Source organism: Aegilops tauschii, chromosome 5 (genome assembly GCF_002575655.3).
Source record: "Aegilops tauschii subsp. strangulata cultivar AL8/78 chromosome 5, Aet v6.0, whole genome shotgun sequence".
Classification (NCBI taxonomy): domain Eukaryota; kingdom Viridiplantae; phylum Streptophyta; class Magnoliopsida; order Poales; family Poaceae; genus Aegilops; species Aegilops tauschii.
In genome coordinates, this window is record NC_053039.3 from 116349584 (window position 1) to 116370352 (window position 20769).

General features: G+C 47.9%; 1 protein-coding gene across 1 annotated transcript; it reads left to right on the forward strand.

The window, feature by feature from the left end:
- Positions 1-7461: 7461 nt before the first annotated feature.
- LOC109779417 (uncharacterized) lies at positions 7462-9005 on the forward strand. Its single transcript, XM_020338036.1, has 3 exons — positions 7462-7863; positions 7957-8116; positions 8164-9005. The coding sequence occupies exons 1-3, from the start codon at positions 7462-7464 to the stop codon at positions 9003-9005; spliced, it is 1404 nt and encodes a 467-aa protein (XP_020193625.1).
- Positions 9006-20769: the final 11764 nt, after the last annotated feature.

Sequence of the window (20769 nt, forward strand, 5' to 3'; positions counted from 1 at the left end):
ATTGGTTCCGCCAAGGTTCCGCCTCGTGGCGGCGGTGTTTCGTCCCGAAAGCTTCCTTCTGATTTTTTCCAGGGTGAAAGACTTCATATAGCAGAATATGGGCACTGGAGGCCTGCTAGGGGCCCACGAGGTAGGGGCGCGCCCAGGGGGTAGGGTGTGGGCCCCTTTGGTACTTTCTTCGCTCAGTATTTTTATAAATTCCAAAAATAACTTCCGTGGAGTTTCAAGACTTTTGGAATTGTGCATAATAGGTCTCTAATATTTGCTCCTTTTCTAGCCCAAAATCCAGCTGCCGGCATTCTCCCTCTTCGTGTAAACCTTGTAAAATAAGAGAGAATAGGCATAAGTATTATAACATAATGTGTAATAACATCCCATAATGCAATAAATATCGATATAAAAGCATGATGCAAAATGGACGTATCAACTCCCCCAAGCTTAGACCTCGCTTGTCCTCAAGCGAAAGCCGATAATGATAAATATGTCCACATGTTTAGAGATAGAGGTGTCGATAAAATAAAATACGGACATGAGGGCATCATGATTATTATTATAACAACAACATATATATATATTGTCATATGATTTCTTATGCTAAAGTAACAATCTATTCAAAATGTCAAGTACGAATCATAAACTTCATAGAAAACTAACAAACTATAATCTCGGCCAGTGAAGCAATTGCAATTTATCATAACATCGGAAAGAGTCAATATAAGAGCTTTTCAGCAAGTCCACGTACTCAACTATCATTTAGTCTTTCACAATTGCTAACACTCACGCAATACTTATGGGTATGGAGTTTTAATCGGACACAGAGAAAGATAGGGGCTTATAGTATTGCCTCCCAACCTTTTACCTCAAGGGTAATGTCAACAATAATAGTTCATGCTAACTTACATACAATTGGATATATATATCAGGATCTTTCCAACACAATGCTCTTAACAAAGGATAAAATGTAAAAAGGAAAGGTGAAGATCACCATGACTCTTGTATAAGGTATAAGACAAGAATAAAAGATAGGCCCTTCGCAGAGGGAAGCAGAGGTTGTCATGTGCTTTAAGGTTGGATGCACAAAATCTTAAAGCGAAAGAACGTAACTTTGTATTGCCACTTGTGATATGGACCTTTATTATGCAGTCCATCGCTTTTATTTCTTCCACATCACAAGATCGTATAAAGCTTATTTTCTCCACACTAATACATCATACATATTTAGAGAGCAATTTTTATTGCATGCAACAATGACAACTGACTTGAAGGATCTTACTCAATCCATCGGTAGATATGGTGGACTCTCATGGAAAAACTGGGTTTAAGGGTATTTGGAAGCACAAGTAGTATCTCTACTTGGTGCAAAGAATTTGGCTAGCATGAGGGGGAAAGGCAAGATCAACATGTTGGATGATCCATGACAATATACTTTATTTCGGATATAAGAAAACATAACCCATTACACTATCTTCCTTGTCCAACAACAACTCTTTAGCATGTCATATTTTAATGAGTGCTCACAATCATAAAAGATGTCCAAGATAGTATATTTATATGTTAGAACCTCTCTTTCTGTATTACTTCCTATTAATTGCAACGATGACCAAAACTATGTTTGTCAACTCTCAACAACTTTTATTCATCATACTCTATATATGTGAAGTCATTAGTCTCCATAAGATCAATATGATCTCTTTAATTCCTTTTTTTGTTCTTTCTTTTTCTTTTATTCCCTCAAGATCATAGCAGGATAATCAAGCCCTTGACTCAATCACTAATCTTTATTATATATAGCTCATGGACTCGATTACATAGAAGGATCATAAAGCAAAGATCAAAACTAGATCATACCAAAAACTTTATTCTACTAGATCAAGATATTACCAAAAGGATCGAACTAGGAAAAACGGTAAAGATAGGAGTGTGATGGCGATACGATACCGGGGCACCTCCCCCAAGCTTGGCAGTTGCCAACGGGAGTGCCCATACCCATGTATTTATGTCTTTTTCTTCGGAGGTGATGATGATGGAGTTGTTGATGATGCAAATTGTGCTTTCAGCTTCTTCATATTGTAATTGAGAAGAGCAATTTCCTCCTTTAAATCATTGACCTCCGATTCCAGCTTCAAGATCTTGTCACATAATTCTCCTTTGCTACTCTGCCGAAAACGAGAAGGAATAGATCGGTTGTTAGACAGTTTAGCCCTCTTAGGGAGACTAAACTTCTTGAACTTCATGTGCATATCCCCAGGTTGAGGTAGAGGGACATCCTCCTCCTCCGAACTTGAATTATTGATCCTCATCAAATGAGCATCCTCCTCCTCATCCGTAGTTCGACCACAAGGAGATAGATCCCCATAGGTATTTGGGTCAGCAATGAGGTGTGAGACATAGCTCTCTCCGTCGGAATCCTGAGATGACATCTTGCTCCAAATCTGCTACAAAAATAGCTCGAAACAAGAATAGAGGATATTTGCGTGGTACGGTGGTCAAAACCTTCGAGAGATTATATAATGAATTTTTTTACCGACCAAAAGAAGTATCTTGCAAGAAAATGGAGTCCGGAGAGCACACGAGGTGCCCACGAGGTAGGGGGCGTGCCCTCCACCCTCGTGGACACCTCGTGTCCTTCCCGGACTACTTCTTATTTTTTCTATTTTTTTAAATATTCCAAAACGGAGAAAAAGTACCATTAGAACTTTTTTGGAGTCGGTTTACTTACCGTACCACATACCTATTCCTTTTCGGAGTCTGAAACATTCTGGAAGGTGTCCCTTATGTATTCCTCCGGGTCACGGTGTCAATGACATTAGTTTCAACATTTATGGGATTACCTGAGATATAATGTTTGATTCTTTGACCATTCACCACCTTCGGATTTGTGCCTTCGAAGTTGTTGATTTTTATGGCACCGGAGCGATAGACCTCCTCGATAACGTAAGGGCCTTCCCATTTAGAGAGAAGCTTTCCTGAAAAAAATCTTAGGCGAGAGTTGAATAGCAAAACATAATCTCCTACATTAAACTCACGCTTTTGTATCCTTTTGTCATGCCATCTTTTAACCTTTTCTTTAAACAGTTTGGCATTCTCATAGGCTTGAGTTCTCCATTCATCAAGTGAGCTAATGTCAAATAGTCTCTTCTCACCGGCAAGTTTGAAATCATAATTGAGCTCTTTAATGGCCCAATATGCCTTATGTTCTAGTTCGAGAGGTAAGTGACATGCTTTTCCATAAACCATTTTATACGGAGACATACCCATAGGATTTTTATATGCAATTTATAGGCCCATAATGCATCATCAAGTTTCTTGGACCAATTCTTTCTAGATCTATTAACAGTCTTTTGCAAAATTAACTTGAGCTCTCTGTTACTCAGTTCTACCTGACCACTATAATGTGGGTGATATGGAGATGCAATTCTATGATTAATGTCATACTTAGCAAGCATTTTATGAAAAGCACCATGAATAAAGTGTGAACCACCATCAGTCATTAAATATCTAGGGACTCCAAACCTCGTAAAAATAACTTGTTTAAGCATCTTGATAGAAGTGTTATGATCAACACTACTAGTTGGAATAGCTTCTACCCACTTAGTAACGTAATCAACAACAACTAAAATATGTGTATAGCCATTAGAGTGTCAGGACCCCGATTCTAAGTCACACTGATCTAGCCTGTAACACCTCATATCACTTTGCGGCCTCACGCACGGTATTCCCACGGGTGTCGCCTTACCATGGCCCGGGACCGTTTGCGCCTTTTGGCTCACGTATATGATAGTGTCGCTAGCATCCATATGACAGAGAACCCGGGCCGACATGGCTAGTCATGAACCCGGGCCGTATATGATAGTGGCACTAACTTACGGGGACAGGCATACATGAATCAACATCGAGCATGTCGGTCAGCAGCGTACGAATCCGGGCTGTAGCACTGGGCTAACAGGACTCCGGGAACCCGGGCTGTAGCAGGCTAGGCAGGACTCCGGATGTCACCGCGTGACATTTCCCCGAAGGAACAGACACAGGAACGAAGTGAAACACATGCCGGCCAGTCAAGTGTTCCGGAGCAGTAGTGCTGGGCTAGCAGGACTCCGGTGAACCGGGCTGTAGCGGACTACTATGGCTCATGGAAGCACAAGACTACATTTCCCCATAAGAGAGGCTACCAAGGATAAACAACTAGGTTGTCGGATCCCACACATACCAAGCATTTCAATCATACACACAATATGCTCGATATGTGTAAATACAACATGGCATCACAACATAACTCTACGACTCAAGTACTTATTCATTAGGCTCCGAGGAGCGAGATATTACAAACATAGGTCTCATGACCCAACATTCAGAGCATACAAGTCAAACACATGCGGAAGCTTAACATGTCTGAGTACAGACATCTACAAATGAAAAAGGCTGAGAAGCCTGACTATTTTTCTAGATCCTGCCGAGGGCACAAGATCGTAGCTGAGGTATCAAGCTAAACGTCAAAGTCCACACGGAACTACTAGCGAGACTGATGTCTCTCTGCAAAACATAAAATAAGCAAACGTGAGTACAAATGTACCCAGCAAGACTTACATCAGAACTATCTACATATGCATCGGTATCAACAAAGGGGGTGGTGGAGTTTAACTGCAGCAAGCCAACTTTGACTCGGTGGCTATCCTGAACTACGACTACAAGTAACTCTTTTGAGGTGGCGCACACGAGTCCACATATCCACCATATCAATACACCACTATGGATTCGCTCCCGTCTCCCTACGAGAACGCCATCCATAGCACTCACGCTTATCTTGCGCATTTTAGAGTATCCACTTTCACTTGTCTATGAACTATTATAGGCAACCCAGAAGTCCTTTACCGCGGACACGGCTATTCGAATAGATCATATTAACCCTGCAGGGGTGTACTTCGACACACACGCTCTCACCACTTACCGCCGTTTACACGACATGTACTCAGCAACATTCAAGCGGAAGCCCAACGTGGGTGTTGGCCACAGCCTACCTAAACACTCAAGTCTCTAGTCCAGGTTTATCACCTATTCAGGTTCCATCCGCAGGGAGTCCAGCCGAGGTTTCCACATACGGCCCCGAACAATGTGTACAGGGTTCCGCGACACCAAACGGGCGCCCGGCATACCCGGCCACGTGCCTACCGCATCACAGCCCACCCCTCGGGTCAGCGCTTCCCACGGCCTCCAGCATACTACAAACACCAGAAACTACTTGCAACTCTTGGACAGAGGACAAGGGTGATTAAGAAGCCGAGAGGGTCTATTGGTTTCGGGCCCAATGCATGGTAGTAACTGTTTCATGGATCACAAACACAGAACTCAGTTCCTGAGGACGGCTTCAATGAGACAACCCACCATGTACTCCTACATGGCCTCTCACCGCTACCTTTACCAAATCGTGTTCACACACTTAGCTCTCAACAGTAGGACATGTTCACACACCTCCGATTCATCCCCGATGAATCAGACCTGACTCAACTCTAAGCAGTAGCAGGCATGACAAACAAGCAGGAATGAGTAGGAAAATCAGGGCTCAAACAACTCCTACTCATGCTAGTGGGTTTCATCTATTTACTATGGCAATGACAGGTCATGCAGAGGATAAGGGGTTCAACTACCGCAGCATGAAACAGTTGCATCGTTGTTGTCCTAATGCAGTAAAATAGAGCAGAGCGAGAGAGTGGGTTTGTATCGGAATGAACAAGGGGGTTTTGCTTGCCTGATGGAGTGGTAGTAGGATACTGCCCTTCAGTCGGATAATCGTGGGTATCCTCGGAGGAAGAACCTACCACGAAAGATACGTCGAACACAATCAACACATGACGATATGCAACAATATGATGCAGGCTATGACATGGCAATATGAATGTGTTTTGGGCTAATGCAAGCTAGAACAGATTGAGATGAGTCAATTTGAACCAAAGATTCAAATGCATACCCATGTTATGAAGTCATAAAGGTGCATTAACTTGTTTCACCTAAAAAGCAAGGTTAGGTTGCTCTAACATGCATGAAACCAGTACAGATGGATAAATTGGATTTTTCTGATCATTTTGCATATATAATTTATTTCATTTGGAGTTATGGTTGAATTTCTATGAATTTTTGAAGTTTGTAGTATTTTCTGGAATTTCCTGAATAAAAATATTTCCAGTAATTAAATCGTTTATTACGTCAGCAGTGTGTCATGATGACGTCAGCGGGTCAGCGGGGTCGTCCAGGTCAAACCTGACGTGTGGGTCCCCTGTGTTAGTGTCACTGTTAGTTAATTAAACTAATTAGAATTAATTTAAATCTAACCCAGGTTAATTAGCAGGCGGGCCCCACTTGTCATTGACCCAGGGGAGGTCAAACCCCTGGTCTACTGGGCTGACGCGCCGGCGTTTAGCCGCCGGCGAGGCCAGACGCGGCGGTGGGGTGCGGGATCCGCGCTCCGGCGACCAAATGGGCGGCGGAGAGCATCTACACACTGCTGGGAACGAGCCGCATCCATTGGTGGTGGTGGTGGAGCTCGGGGTCGCCGGAATCAACGCCGGCGACGAGCTGTGCGGCTGCCGGGGTACGGGTGTAGTCGAACCCGTCGCTAGAGAGCACGGCGAGGGGCGTGCGATGGTGGTACGGGCTCCTGGCGATGCGGTGAAGCTAACGGCCATGGTGGTGCGACCGTTGGATGGCCGGAGCCTCGGCGGCGGCGGCGCGTGCGGGTGAGCTACGTGGAGTTGCTACGGAGCTCGAGAGCGAGAACGAGAAGGGGGAGAAGGTGGCGGAGCTCACTGCGGTCACGTAGAAGCAACGGCGCGGTCGGGGACGGGCTGACGACGTCGGGAGGTCGCAGGGGATCTCGGAGCAGAGGCGGCGAAGTCGAGGGTGCAGGGGGCGATGCAGGCCGTTCGGCGTTGCCTGACTCGGCTGAGAGGACGAGGGCGTTGAGACGGAGCTGCTGGACAGCACGGGAAGGCGAGGGGAGCACGGTGGCTGCGGTGGTGGCGAGCGGCGGCGACGAACCCGTTCGGGTTGGTGAGAGAGAGAGGTCCAAGGGAGGGAATGAGCACGGGGGAGAGCGGGAGGGGTCGAGGGGAGCGCGTGGCGTCTCCGGGGACGTCCAGGGAGAAGCGGCGAGCAGGAGGTGGCCGGGGCGCGTGGACGCGCACGGCGGCTACACGCCTCTCTGTTAGAAGTTGTGTTGCTGCTCACATAGATAGCTGACCAGGGGACATGCATGCTGCACGATCCCCACTAACACACACACGATGCGCACGTCGCGCTCCCTGTAATCCAGCGCTCCGCGCGCCCCTGTAACCCTATATATACATGCAATATAGATCGGCAACACCCAAGGTGCTCTGCCCAATTCTTCTTACTGTCTACATGGTATCAGACGCCGGCCTCTCCCAGCGCCTGTAAGCCTCTTCCGCTGCCGTTTTTCCTCCAGCGAGCATGTCCACGCCGCCGCCTCCTCCACCACCACCTCCTCGTCCCAGCCGTGGCCTCACTGATGCGCTTGAGGATGCCGCCTCGGCCACCCCTCGTCACCCTGCACCTTCCCTCCTCACTCCGTACGCACTCGGACTTGGTGCTCACCCCGGAGCCCTCGTCGCCGGCGCACCCTCTGCGGCGGCCACTGCCATCCCTACCTCCCCGCTCGCCGCAGTCTACATCAACCACCATGTTCCCATCGTCCTGAGTCTGCAGCCCCCGAACTTCTCGCAGTGGCGCACACTGTTTGGAGTCATGTTCCAGAAGAGCAGCGTTCTCGCTCACCTCAACGGCGCCCCGCGCCGTGCTGATCCGGCGTGGCTTCAGGACGACGCCCACATCCTCTCCTGGCTCTACACTCGCGTGAGTCCGGAGATCTTCGGCCTCATCCATCAGCGGCACGCGTCTGCGGCGGAGGTCTGGGCCTCCATCATCTCTGTGTTCATGGAGAACTAGGAGCATCAGGCGGTGTTCCTCGCGACGGAGTTCTGCCGCATCGAGCAGGGCTCCTCCTCCGTCATCACCTACTTCGGTCGTCTGAAGGACTGCGCCGACCGCCTCGCTGACCTTGGGCAGTCCGTGATGGATCGGGAGCAGGTTCTGAACATGTTCCGAGGTTTGCACCCACGCCTGCGTTATGCCATCCCCATTCTCACCATGTAGACCCCATTCCCCTCCTTCCTCCGCTGTTGGGCGTTCCTTCTCCTCAAGAGAGCCGCCAGACCGCGGATACTACCTCCGAGACGGCGCTCCACGCCGCCCGCACACCTGTGCCGCCCAACTCCGGCGGTGGCGGCAACCCTCGCCGCCAGGGAGGCGGCAACTCCGGCGGGGGGCGCAACCGCGGCAAGGGCAAGGCCGTGGACACCTCTGGGGGTGGCTCACACTCCGGCGGGACGTCCTCGTCGCGCTTCCCCGCCCCTGTCACGCCATCCAACGTCGCGCCCTGGACCGGCATGGTTCATGCATGGCCTCTGCCGTGGCGCCCACATGCTCCGGGCGCGGGCGTGCTCGGCCCACGCCCCAGTGTTCCACACCCCTTCGCCGGCGTCGCCTCGCACTACACCAACGCGCCTCCCAGAAACGGCGCTCCGCACCCGATCCCGGCGACAGCCCCTCCCGTGCAGTGGACTGCCGCTGTGCTGCCGCACCCGCTCTACGGGGCGCCGTTTACCGGTGGAGCTGGTGGCCCGTCGCCTGCTTGGGACCAGTCTGCCCTCGTGCACGCCCTCAACAGCATGCACGTCCAGCAGCCGCAGCCGGCGCCGCCAACCGCCGACTGGTACCTCGACACCGGCGGCTCCGCGCACATGGCGTCCTCCTCTGGTATGCTTCATTCATTGTTTGCCTATACTTCTTCTGCTATTACAGTTGGTGATGGGAGCTCGCTCGCCGTAACGCACAGCGAACACACCTCCATTCCCACCACCACCTCTCCCCTCCACCTACGCAATGTCGTCGTCTCCCACACCTTCTCAAAAACCTCATCTCCGTCAAAGCCCTAGCTAAAGATAATCCTGTCAACGTCGAATTTGACAACCACGGTTTTTCTGTTAAGGAACGAAGGACGAAGCGGGTGATTCTCCGATGTGATGATGACGACGATCTCTACTCCGTGTCCACGTCCAAACCTCACCACGCCCTCGCCGCCGTCTCCACCGACATTTGGTATCAACGGCTCGGTCACCCCGGCCACGACTCCCTCCACAGCACTCTGCGCTCTTCGTCCACACCAAGCCATGGCGTTCTGGCGTCTATATGTCATGCTTGTCAGTTAGGCAAAAGTGTTAGATTACCGTTTAGTTCTTCTGATCATGTGTCGCTTTTCCCTTTCCACCTAGTTCATTGTGATGTGTGGACATCACCTGTACTCAATGTATCCGGCTACCAATATTATCTAGTGCTACTTGATGATTATAGCCACTTTGTCTAGACGTTTCCTTTACGACACAAATCTGACGTGTTCCATGCGTTCGTTCGCTGCCACTTCCACCTTGGCATACTCACCCTCCAAAGCGACAACGGCCGCGAGTTCGACAACACTGCCTCGTGCTCGTTCTTCGCCTCCGAGGGCATGCAGCTTCGTATGTCCTGTCCTTACACGTCGCCGCAAAATGGGCGCGCCGAGCGTGTGCTCCGTACACTAAACGACATCTCCCGTACCCTCCTCACTCACGCCTCCATGCCATATCACTTCTGGGCTGAGGCCTTGAGCACTTCCACCTTTCTTCTCAACCGCCGGCCTTGCCATGCACGCCAAAACCTCATGCCATTCTTTCTTCTGTACGGCATACACCCTGAGTATGCACCCATGCGTGTGTTTGGGTGTCTCTGCTACCCCAACCTCGCAGCCTCAACCCCTCACAAGCTCGCCCCGCGCTCGCACCCATGCGTCTTTCTGGGCTACTCCCCCGACCACAAAGGCTACCGCTGCCTTAATCGCGAGACCGGGCGTGTCATCACCTCACGCCATGTCGTCTTTGATGAAACACGATTCCCGTTCGCCGCGATCAATCCACCCGACACCGCGCCTCCGACTGACGATATTGAGCCACTGCCTCCACAGCTCCACATCCCTCGGCGCCCTCGCACCATACGCGCTTGTCCTAGCACCGCCCCCACTGCCCCAACAGCCTCTCCCACCAGCACTCCTCACACCGATGCCGCGGGCGCGGCGGCTCCGGCCACCCCGTGCACCAACGTTGTCGTGCCAGCGTCGCCCGATGCGCCCGCTTCCATCACCGCACCACCCGCTCTCAAGCCAACTCCCTCCCCCACCTCCACTCCTGCTGTCCGTGTTGCCCCTCCGATGCGCGCTCCCCGCAGGCCCGCTCCCCCCCATCCCATGACCACGCGCGCCCAGCTCGGCACGTTCCGTCCAAACCCACGCTATGCCGATGCCAACACCGCCACGGTCACCACCCAGCCCTTGCCCATACCCAAGTCCGTTCGCGCTGCGTTGCACGACCCCCATTGGCTAACTGCAATGCAGGATGAGTACAGGGCACTGATGGCCAACAGGACATGGACGCTCGTGCCGCGGCCGCCCGGCGCCAACATCGTCACCGGCAAGTGGCTGTTCCGGCATAAATTCAAGGCTGATGGTTCGCTGGAGCGGTACAAGGCGCGATGGGTCATCCGGGGTTTCTCTCATTGCCCCGGCGTGGACTTCGACGAAACCTTCTCGCCGGTCGTCAAGTCTGCCACAATCCGGGTCGTGCTCACCATCGCCGCCGCCCGGGAGTGGCCCGTCCATCAGATGGATGTGAACAACGCATTCCTCCAGGGGTTCCTCACCGAGCGTGTGTACTGCCAGCAACCTGCTGGTTTCGTCGATGCGCAGCTCCCCGAGCACGTCTGCCTCCTCGACCGCTCCCTTTATGGGCTCAAGCAGGCCCCGAGGGCATGGTTCGACCGCTTCGCCAGCTTCCTCCGCACCGTCGGCTTCACCGCAGCCCGCTCGGATCCCTCGCTGTTTGTGTTGCGCCAGGCCGATCAGGGGTCCTACCTGTTGCTGTATGTCGACGACATTGTGATCACCGCGTCCACGTCGGCGCTCCTTCACCAACTTCAGCAGCGCCTCCTCTCCGAGTTCTCCATGAAAGACCTTGGGCCCCTCCACTACTTCCTCGGGATCAGCGTCATCTGCAACGCCAATGGCTTCTTCCTCTCACAAAGCAAGTATGCCGAAGAGTTGCTGGACCGCGCCGACATGTCGAACTGCAAGCCGGTGAGCACGCCGGTCGACACGCGCCACAAGCTCAGTCAGGACGCGGGGGCACTGGTCTCTGATCCATCCGAGTACCGGAGCCTGGTGGGTGCCCTGCAATACCTCACCATGACGCGGCCCGACCTCGCCTACACCGTGCAACAGGCATGTCTCCACATGCATGATCCGCGCGACCAGCACCTCGCTCTGGTCAAGCGGATTCTGCGGTATGTCCGCAGCTCCTCCTCGCACGGCCTTCATCTGCACCGGGCGGCCTCCCCCGACCTCATCGCATACTCCGACGCCGACTGGGCAGGGTGCCCTGACACGCGTCGCTCCACGTCCGGCTACGCAGTCTTCCTCGGCGACGCTCTCATCTCCTGGTCGTCCAAGCGTCAACCCACCGTCTCGCGCTCGAGCGCCGAGGCGGAGTACCGCGCCGTCGCCAACTCCGTTGCCAAATGCTGCTGGCTGCGCCAACTACTCGGAGAGCTCCATGTCCCGCTCTACACGGCTACGATCGTGTACTGCGACAACATCTCCTCGGTTTATATGGCGGCAAACCCAGTTCATCACCGGCGCACGAAGCATATCGAGCTCGACATCCACTTCGTGCGGGAGAAGGTTGCTCTTGGATAGCTCCGCGTGCTCCATGTGCCGACTACACAGCAATTCGCGGATGTGATGACGAAAGGGCTACCCACACCGGTGTTCGAAGAATTTCGTTCCAGCTTGTGCATCCGACCACCGGACGCTGCAGCTGCGGCGGGGTGTTAGCAGTTGTGTTGCTGCTCACATAGATAGCTGACCAGGGGACATGCATGCTGCACGATCCCCACTAACACACACACGATGCGCACGTCGCGCTCCCTGTAATCCAGCGCTCCGCGCGCCCCTGTAACCCTATATATACATGCAATATAGATCGGCAACACCCAAGGTGCTCTGCCCAATTCTTCTTACTGTCTACACTCTCGTCCCACTGGCGAGAGGTGGGAGATGACTAGCAGCGGCGCTGGGCTGGCCAGCTGGGCTGCGACAGGTGAGGCCGGGTAGGTTTCCTTTCTCTCTCTTTTTTTATTTGTTTCTGTTTTCTAATATTCTGTAGACTTTAGGGCTTTATTAAAAATACTTAGACACTTCCAAAAATCATGAAACTACTCATGATCACTGTTGGGAATATATCCTACAGTAAACATTTTAGTTTATGACTATTTGAGCATTTAAAATATTTAATAGCATTTAAATGCCCAAATGCAAATAGAGTATGATTTAATCCAGAGCCCAAATATGTCATGGAAAAAATGTGCATCACCTCTGGTTACTGTTTCCACCATTTTCCAAGAATGATGAACATTTTTGAAAGCCATTTGGATTTACTGGAAATATTTTGGTTGAACCTAGTGAATTCCTTTAATGCTAGGGTTTAGGCAATCCCCATTTCAAGTTTCTTTCAAAGTTTGAACAATGATGCACACATGAAGTTAGCCTAGTGCAATGTCAGAAGCTAGGGATGTGACATAGAGGAATGAAACGGTCCCATATAATCAAAGCCCCATACATCAAATGGTTCAATAACAAGTGAATAATTCATAGGCATTTCTTGACGTCTACTAATATTACCAATTCTTTGACATTCATCACAAGACCAGACAAACTTACGGGCATCCTTGAAGAGAGTAGGCCAATAGAAACCGGATTGCAATACCTTCTGTGGTTCTATCTCCAGCGTGGTGTCCTCCATAAGCCTCGGAGTGACACTTGCGTAGGATCTGTTCTTGTTCATGCTCATGCACACAATGTCTAATAACACCATCTAATCCTTCTTTATAAAGGTATGGGTCATCCCAGAAGTAATGTCTTAAATCATAGAAAAACTTTTTCTTTTGCTGGTAAGTGAAACTAGGTGGTATAAATTTAGCAACAATGTAATTAGCATAATCAGCATACCATGGAGCAGTACGAGAAGCATTTATGACAGCTAATTGTTCATCAGGGAAGCTATCATCAATAAGTAGTGGGTCATCAAGAACATTCTCTAACCTAGACAAGTTTTCTGCAACGGGGTTCTCAGGTCCCTTTCTATCAATAATATGCTAATCAAATTCTTGTAGCAAGAGAACCCATCTAATAAGTCTAGGTTTAGCGTCTTTATTTTCCATAAGATATTTAATAGTAGCATGATCAGTGTGAACAGTTACTTTGGAATCAACAATATAAGGTGTAAACTTATCACACGAACTGCTAAAAATTATTTTTCGATAGTGGCATAATTTCTCTGGGCACTGTCTAGAGTTTTACTGGCATATTGAATAACATTTAATTTCTTATCAACTCTTTGTCCTAGAACAGCACCTACATCATAATCACTAGCATCACACATATTTTCAAAGGGTAAATTCCAATCAGGTGGCTGAACAATAGGTGCAGAAATCAAAGCTTTGTTAAGTATTTCAAATGCTTCTACACAATCATCATCAAAGTCAAAAGGAATATCTTTTTGTAAGAGATTAGTCAGAGGCCTAGAGATTTTTGAGAAGTCCTTAATGAAACTCCTATAAAAATCGGCATGACCAAGGAAACTTCATATACCTTTAATGTCCTTGGGACACGGCATCTTTTCAATACCATCAACTTTAGCTTTATCAACTTCAATACCTCTTTCAGAAATTTTATGCCCCAAGACAATACCTTCATTAACCATAAAGTTGTTGAGGAACGTAGAAATTTCAAAAATTTCCTATGCACACGCAAGATCATGGTGATGCATAGCAACGAGAGGGGAGAGTGTCGTCCACGTACCCTTGTAGACCGTAAGCGGAAGCGTTAGGACAACGCGGTTGATGTAGTCGTACATCTTCACGATCGACCGATCCTTAGTTTCGTACGTACGGCACCTCCGCGTTCAGCACAAGTTCAGCTCGGTGACGTCCCGCGAACTCACGATCCAGTAGAGTTTCGGGGTAGAGCTTCGTCAGCATGACGGCATGGTGACGGTGTTGATGAAGTTATCGAGGCAGGGCTTCGCCTAAGCACCGCTACGATATGACCGAGGTGGATTATGGTGGAGGGGGGCACCGCACATGGCTAAGAGAGATCAATGATCAACTTGTGTGTCTATGGGGTGCCCCCTGCCCCCGTATATAAAGTAGAAAGGGGGGAATCCTGCCGGCCCTAGCAGGGCGCGCCACGAGGAGTCTTCCTCCCACCGGGAGTAGGATTCCCCCTTCCCTAGTTGGACTAGGAGAGAAGGAAGGGGGACAGAGGGAGGAAGGAAAGGGGGGCGCCGCCCCCCTCCTAGTCCAATTCGAACTAGAGGGGGAGGGGCGCGCGGCCTGCCCTGGCCTCCTCTCTCTCTCTCTCCACTATGGCCCATTAAGGCCCATACAATTACCGGGGGCTTCCGGTAACCTCCCGGTACACCGGTACAATCCCGATTTCACGTGGAACCGTTCTGATGTCCAAATACAGGCTTCCAATATCTCGATCATTACATATCGAACATTTCGAGACTCCTCGTCATGTCTGTGATCATATCCGGGACTCCGAACTACCTTCGGTACATAAAAACACAAAAACTCATAATACCGATCGTCACAGAACTTTAAGCGTGCGGACCCTACGGGTTCGAGAACTATGTATACATGACCGAGACACGTCTCCGGTCAATAACCAATAGCGGAACCTGGATGCTCATATTGGTTCCTACATATTCAACAAAGATCTTTGTCGGTCAAACCGCATAACAGCATACGTTGTTCCCTTTGTCATCGGTATGTTACTTGCCCGAGATTCGATCGTCGGTGTCTCAATACCTAGCTCAATCTCATTACCGGCAAGTCTCTTTACTCATTTCGTAGTGTATCATCCCGTAACTAACTCATTAGTCACATTGCTTGCAAGGCTTATAGTAATGTGCATTACCGAGAGGGCCCAGAGATACCTCTCCGACAATCGGAGTGACAAATCCTATTCTCGATCTATGCCAACTCAACGAACACCATCGGAGACACCTGTAGAGCACCTTTATAATCACCCAGTTACGTTGTGACGTTTGGTAGCACACATAGTGTTCCTCCGGTATTTGGGAGTTGCATAATCTCATAGTCATAGGAACATGTATAAGTCATGGAGAAAGCAATAGCAGTAAACTAAACGATCAAGTGCTAAGCTAACGAAATGGGTCAAGTCAATCACATCATTCTCCGAATGATGTGATCCCGTTAATCAAATGACAACTCATGTATATGGCTAGGAAACTCAACCTTCTTTGATCAACGAGCTAGTCAAGTAGAGTCATACTAGTGACACTATGTTTGTCTATGTATTCACACATGTAGTATGTTTCCGGTTAATACAATTCTAGCATGAATAATAAAAATTTATCATGATATGAGGACATAAATAATAACTTTATTATTGCATCTAGGGCATATTTCCTTCAGTCTCCCACTTGCACTAGAGTCAATAATCTAGATTACACAGTAATGATTCTAACACCCATGGAGTCTTGGTGCTGATCATGTTTTGCTCGTTGAAGAGGCTTAGTCAACAGGTCTGCAACATTCAGATCCGTATGTATCATGCAAATCTCTATGTATCCCGGATGGAATTGAAGCGTCTCTTGATGTGCTTGGTTCTTCTGTGAAATCTGGATTCCTTTGCCAAGGCAATTGCACCAGTACTGTCACAAAATATTTTCATTAGACCCGATGCAACAGGTATGACACCTAGATCAGATATGAACTCCTTCATCCAGACTCCTTCATTTGCTGCTTCTGAAGCAGCTATGTACTCCACTTCACATGTAGATCCCGCAACGACGCTTTGTTTAGAACTGCACCAACTGACAGCTCCACCGTTTAATATAAACACGTATCCGGTTTGCGATTTAGAATCGTCCGGATTAGTGTCAAAGCTTGCATCGACGTAACCACTTACGACGAGCTCTTTGTCACCTCCATAAATGAGAAACATATCCTTAGTCCTTTTCAGGTATTTCAGGATGTTCTTGACCGCTGTCCAGTGATCCACTCCTAGATTACTTTGGTACCTCCCTTCTAAACTAATAGCAAGGCACACATCAGGTCTGGTACACAACATTGCATACATGATAGAGCCTATGGCTGAAGCATAGGGAACACTTTTCATTTCTCTCTATATTCTGCAGTGGTCGGGCATTGAGTCTGACTCAACTTCCCTTGTAACACAGGCAAGAACCCTTTCTTTGCTTGACCTATTTTCAACTTTTTCAAAACTTTATCAAGGTATGTGCTTTGTGAAAGTCCAATTAAGCGTCTTGATCTATCTCTATAGATCTTGATGCCCAATATATAAGCATCTTCACCGAGGTCTTTCATTGAAAAACTCTTATTCAAGTATCCTCTTATGCTATCCAGAAATTCTATATCATTTCCAATCAACAATATGTCATCCACATATAATATTAGAAATGCTATAGAGCTCCCACTCACTTTCTTGCAAATACAGGCTTCTCCAAAAGTCTGTATGAAACCATATGCTTTTTTTGAGTTGGAAACCACTTTCATAACTTTAACACGCACAACAGACTCGCTGGCGACCAAATCGAATACAAAACCTGGGGCATGGTCCTTCCACCAAGCGCAAGGCACACCCGCCTTATAGCCAAAGTCTGCTAATTCATGGGCTACCCTATTACAATCATGTTTATCAAAATGAAAATTGAAGACATCAAAGGACGCATGGCACAAGCTGCGTGCTTCTCTTATCAGGACACCGATGTTTGACAGATCATAGTCGCCAGAGTTCAGGCCATTGACAAGCTGCAGCGAGTCTGATTCGAATATTACTCTTTTGATGCCCATCTCACTTGCCGCCTCAATGGCCTTCGTACATGCAGTAGCTTCAGCAAGCAGGGGGGAGGACAGGTACTCCAGTTTGCCAGCACACGCAGCAATGAACTCCCCCTGGGCCGAGCGAGCAACAAAGCCCCAGGCTCCATTCCCCTGTGCTGGCGGTCCCTCGAGTTTGCCTGCACACGCAACAATAAAACTATATGCTTTGATCACACTATCAAAACGTTTATTCCAACTCCGAGAGGCTTGCACCAGTCCATAAATGGATCGCTGGAGGTTGCACACTTTGTTAGCACCCTTTGGATCGACAAAACCTTCTGGTTGCATCATATACAACTCTTCTTCGAGAAATCCATTCAGGAATGCAGTTGTGACATCCATTTGCCAAATTTCATAATCATAAAATGCGGCAATTGCTAACATGATTCGGACAGACTTAAGCATCGCTACGGGTGAGAAAGTCTCATCGTAGTCAACCCCTTGAACTTGTCGAAAACCTTTCACAACAAGTCGAGCTTTGTAGACAGTAACATTACGTCAGCGTGAGTCTTCTTCTTAAAGATCCATTTATTTTCTATGGCCTGCCGATCATCGGGCAAGTCAACCAAAGTCCACACTTTGTTCTCATACATGGATCCCATCTCAGATTTCATGGCCTCAAGCCATTTCGTGGAATCTGGGCTCATCATCGCTTCCTCATAGTTCGTAGGTTCGCCATGGTCTAGTAACATGACTTCCAGAACAGGATTACCGTACCACTCTGGTGCGGATCTTACTCTGGTTGACCTACGAGGTTCGGTAGTAACTTCATCTGAAGATTCATGATCAACATCATTAGCTTCCTCACTAATTGGTGTAGGTGTCACAGAAACCGGTTTCTGTGATGAACTACTTTCCAATAAGGGAGCAGGTACAGTTACCTCATCAAGTTCTACTTTCCTCCCACTCACTTCTTTCGAGAGAAACTCCTTCTCTTGAAAGGATCCATTCTTAGCAACAAATGTCTTGCCTTCGGATCTGTGACAGAAGGTGTACCCAATAGTTTCCATTGGGTATCCTATGAAGACACATTTCTCCGATTTGGGTTCGAGCTTATCAGGTTGAAGCTTTTTCACATAAGCATTGCAGCCCCAAACTTTAAGAAACGACAACTTTGGTTTCTTCCCAAACCACAGTTCATAAGGCGTCATCTCAACGGATTTTGATGGTGCCATATTTAACGTGAATGTAGCCGTCTCCAAAGCATAACCCCAAAATGATAGCGGTCAATCAGTAAGAGACATCATAGATCGCACCATATCTAGTAAAGTATGATTACGACGTTCGGACACACCATTAAGTTGTGGTGTTCCGGGTGGCGTGAGTTGTGAAACTATTCCGCATTGTTTCAAATGTAGACCAAACTTGTAACTCAAATATTCTCCTCCATGATCATATCGTAGAAACTTTATTTTCTTGTTACGATGATTTTCCACTTCACTCTGGAATTCTCTGAACTTTTCAAATGTTTCAGACTTATGTTTCATTAAGTAGATATACCCATATCTTCTCAAATCATCCGTGAAGGTGAGAAAATAACGATACCCGCCGCGAGCCGCAATATTCATTGGACCACATACATCAGTATGTATGATTTCCAATAAATCTGTTGCTTGCTCCATTGTTCCGGAGAACGGCGTTTTAGTCATCTTGCCCATGAGGCATGGTTCGCAAGTACCAAGTGATTCATAATCAAGTGATTCCAGAAGTCCATCAATATGGAGTTTCTTCATGCGCTTTACACCAATATGACCCAAACGGCAGTGCCACAAATAAGTTGCACTATCATTATCAACTATGCATCTTTTGGCTTCAACATTATGAATATGTGTATTACTACTATCGAGATTCAACACAAATAGACCACTTTTCAAGGGTGCATGACCATAAAAGATATTACTCATATAAATAGAACAACCATTATTCTCATATTTAAATGAATAACCGTCTCGCATCAAACGAGATCCAGATATGATGTTCATGCTTAACGCTGGCACCAAATAACAATTATTTAGGTCTAAAATTAATCCCGAAGGTAGATGTAGAGGTAGCGTGCCGACGGCGATCACATCAACTTTGGAACCATTTCCCACGCGCATCGTCACCTCGTCCTTAGCCAATCTTCGCTCAATCCGTAGTCCCTGTTTCGATTTGCAAATATTGGCAACAGAACTAGTATCAAATACCCAGGTGGTACTACGAGCTTTAGTAAGGTACACATCAATAACATGTATATCACATATACCTTTGTTCACCTTGCCATTCTTCTTATCCGCCAAAAACTTGGGGCAGTTCCGGTTCCAGTGACCGGTCTGTTTGCAGTAGAAGCACTCAGTCTCAGGCTTAGGTCCAGACTTAGGTTTCTTCTCCTGAGCAGCACCTTGTTTGCTGTTCTTCTTGAAGTTTCCCTTCTTCTTCCCTTTGCCCTTTTTCTTGAAACTGGTGGTCTTGTTGACCATCAACACTTGATGCTCCTTCTTGATTTCTACCTCCACAGCCTTTAGCATTGCGAAGAGCTCGGGAATTCTCTTATCCATCCCTTGCATATTATAGTTCATCACGAAGCTCTTGTAGCTTGGTGGCAGTGATTGAAGAATTCTGTCAATGACACTATCATCTGGAAGATTAACTCCCAGTTGAATCAAGTGATTATTATACCCAGACATTTTGAGTATATGTTCACTGACAGAACTATTCTCCTCCATCTTGCAGCTGTAGAACTTATTTGAGACTTCATATCTCTCAATCCGGGCATTTGCTTGAAATATTAACTTCAACTCCTGGAACATCTCATATGCTCCATGACGTTCAAAACATCGTTGAAGTCCCGTTTCTAAGCCGTAAAGCATGGCACACTGAACTATCGAGTAGTCATCAACTTTGCTCTGCCAGACATTCTTAACGTCATCAGTTGCATCTGCAGCAGGCCTGGCACCCAGCGGTGCTTCCAGAACGTAATTCTTCTATGCAGCAATGAGGATAATCCTCAAGTTACGGACCCATTCCGTGTAATTGCTACCATCATCTTTCAACTTTGCTTTCTCAAGGAACGCATTAAAATTCAACGGAATAACAACACGGGCCACCTATCTACAACAACATAGATAAGCAAAATACTACCAGGTACTAAGTTCATGATAAATTTAAGTTCAATTAATCATATTACTTAAGAACTCCCACTTAGATAGACATCTCTCTTATCAGCTAAGTGATCACGTGATCCAAATCAACTAAACCATAACAGATCATCACGTGAAATGGAGTAGTTTTCAATGGTGAACATCACTATGTTGATCATATCTACTATATGATTCACGTTCAACCTTTCGGTCTCAGTGTTCCGAGGCCATATCTGCATATGCTAGGCTCGTCAAGTTAACTCGAGTATTCTGTGTGTGCAAAAACTGGCTTGCACCCGTTGTATAAGGACGTTGAGCTTATCACACCCAATCATCACGTGGTGTCTCGGCACGACGAACTTTGGCAACGGTGCATACTCAGGGAGAACACTTGTACCTTGAAATTTAGTGAGAGATAATCTTATAATGCTACCGTCAATCAAAGCAAAATAAGATGCATAAAAGATAAACATCACATGCAATCAATATAAGTGATATGATATGGCCATCATCATCTTGTGCCTTTGATCTCCATCTCCAAAGCACCGTCATGATCACCATCGTC

Excerpts from the sequence above, each read along its gene's own strand:
- LOC109779417 (XM_020338036.1), top strand. The coding sequence starts at position 7,462 with ATGTCCACGCCGCCGCCTCCTCCACCACCACCTCCTCGTCCCAGCCGT. Across the intron at positions 7,864-7,956 it reads TCTCCTGGCTCTACACTCGC|GAGCATCAGGCGGTGTTCCT; the intron begins GTGAGTCCGGAG and ends ATGGAGAACTAG. Across the intron at positions 8,117-8,163 it reads GGTTCTGAACATGTTCCGAG|ACCCCATTCCCCTCCTTCCT; the intron begins GTTTGCACCCAC and ends CTCACCATGTAG.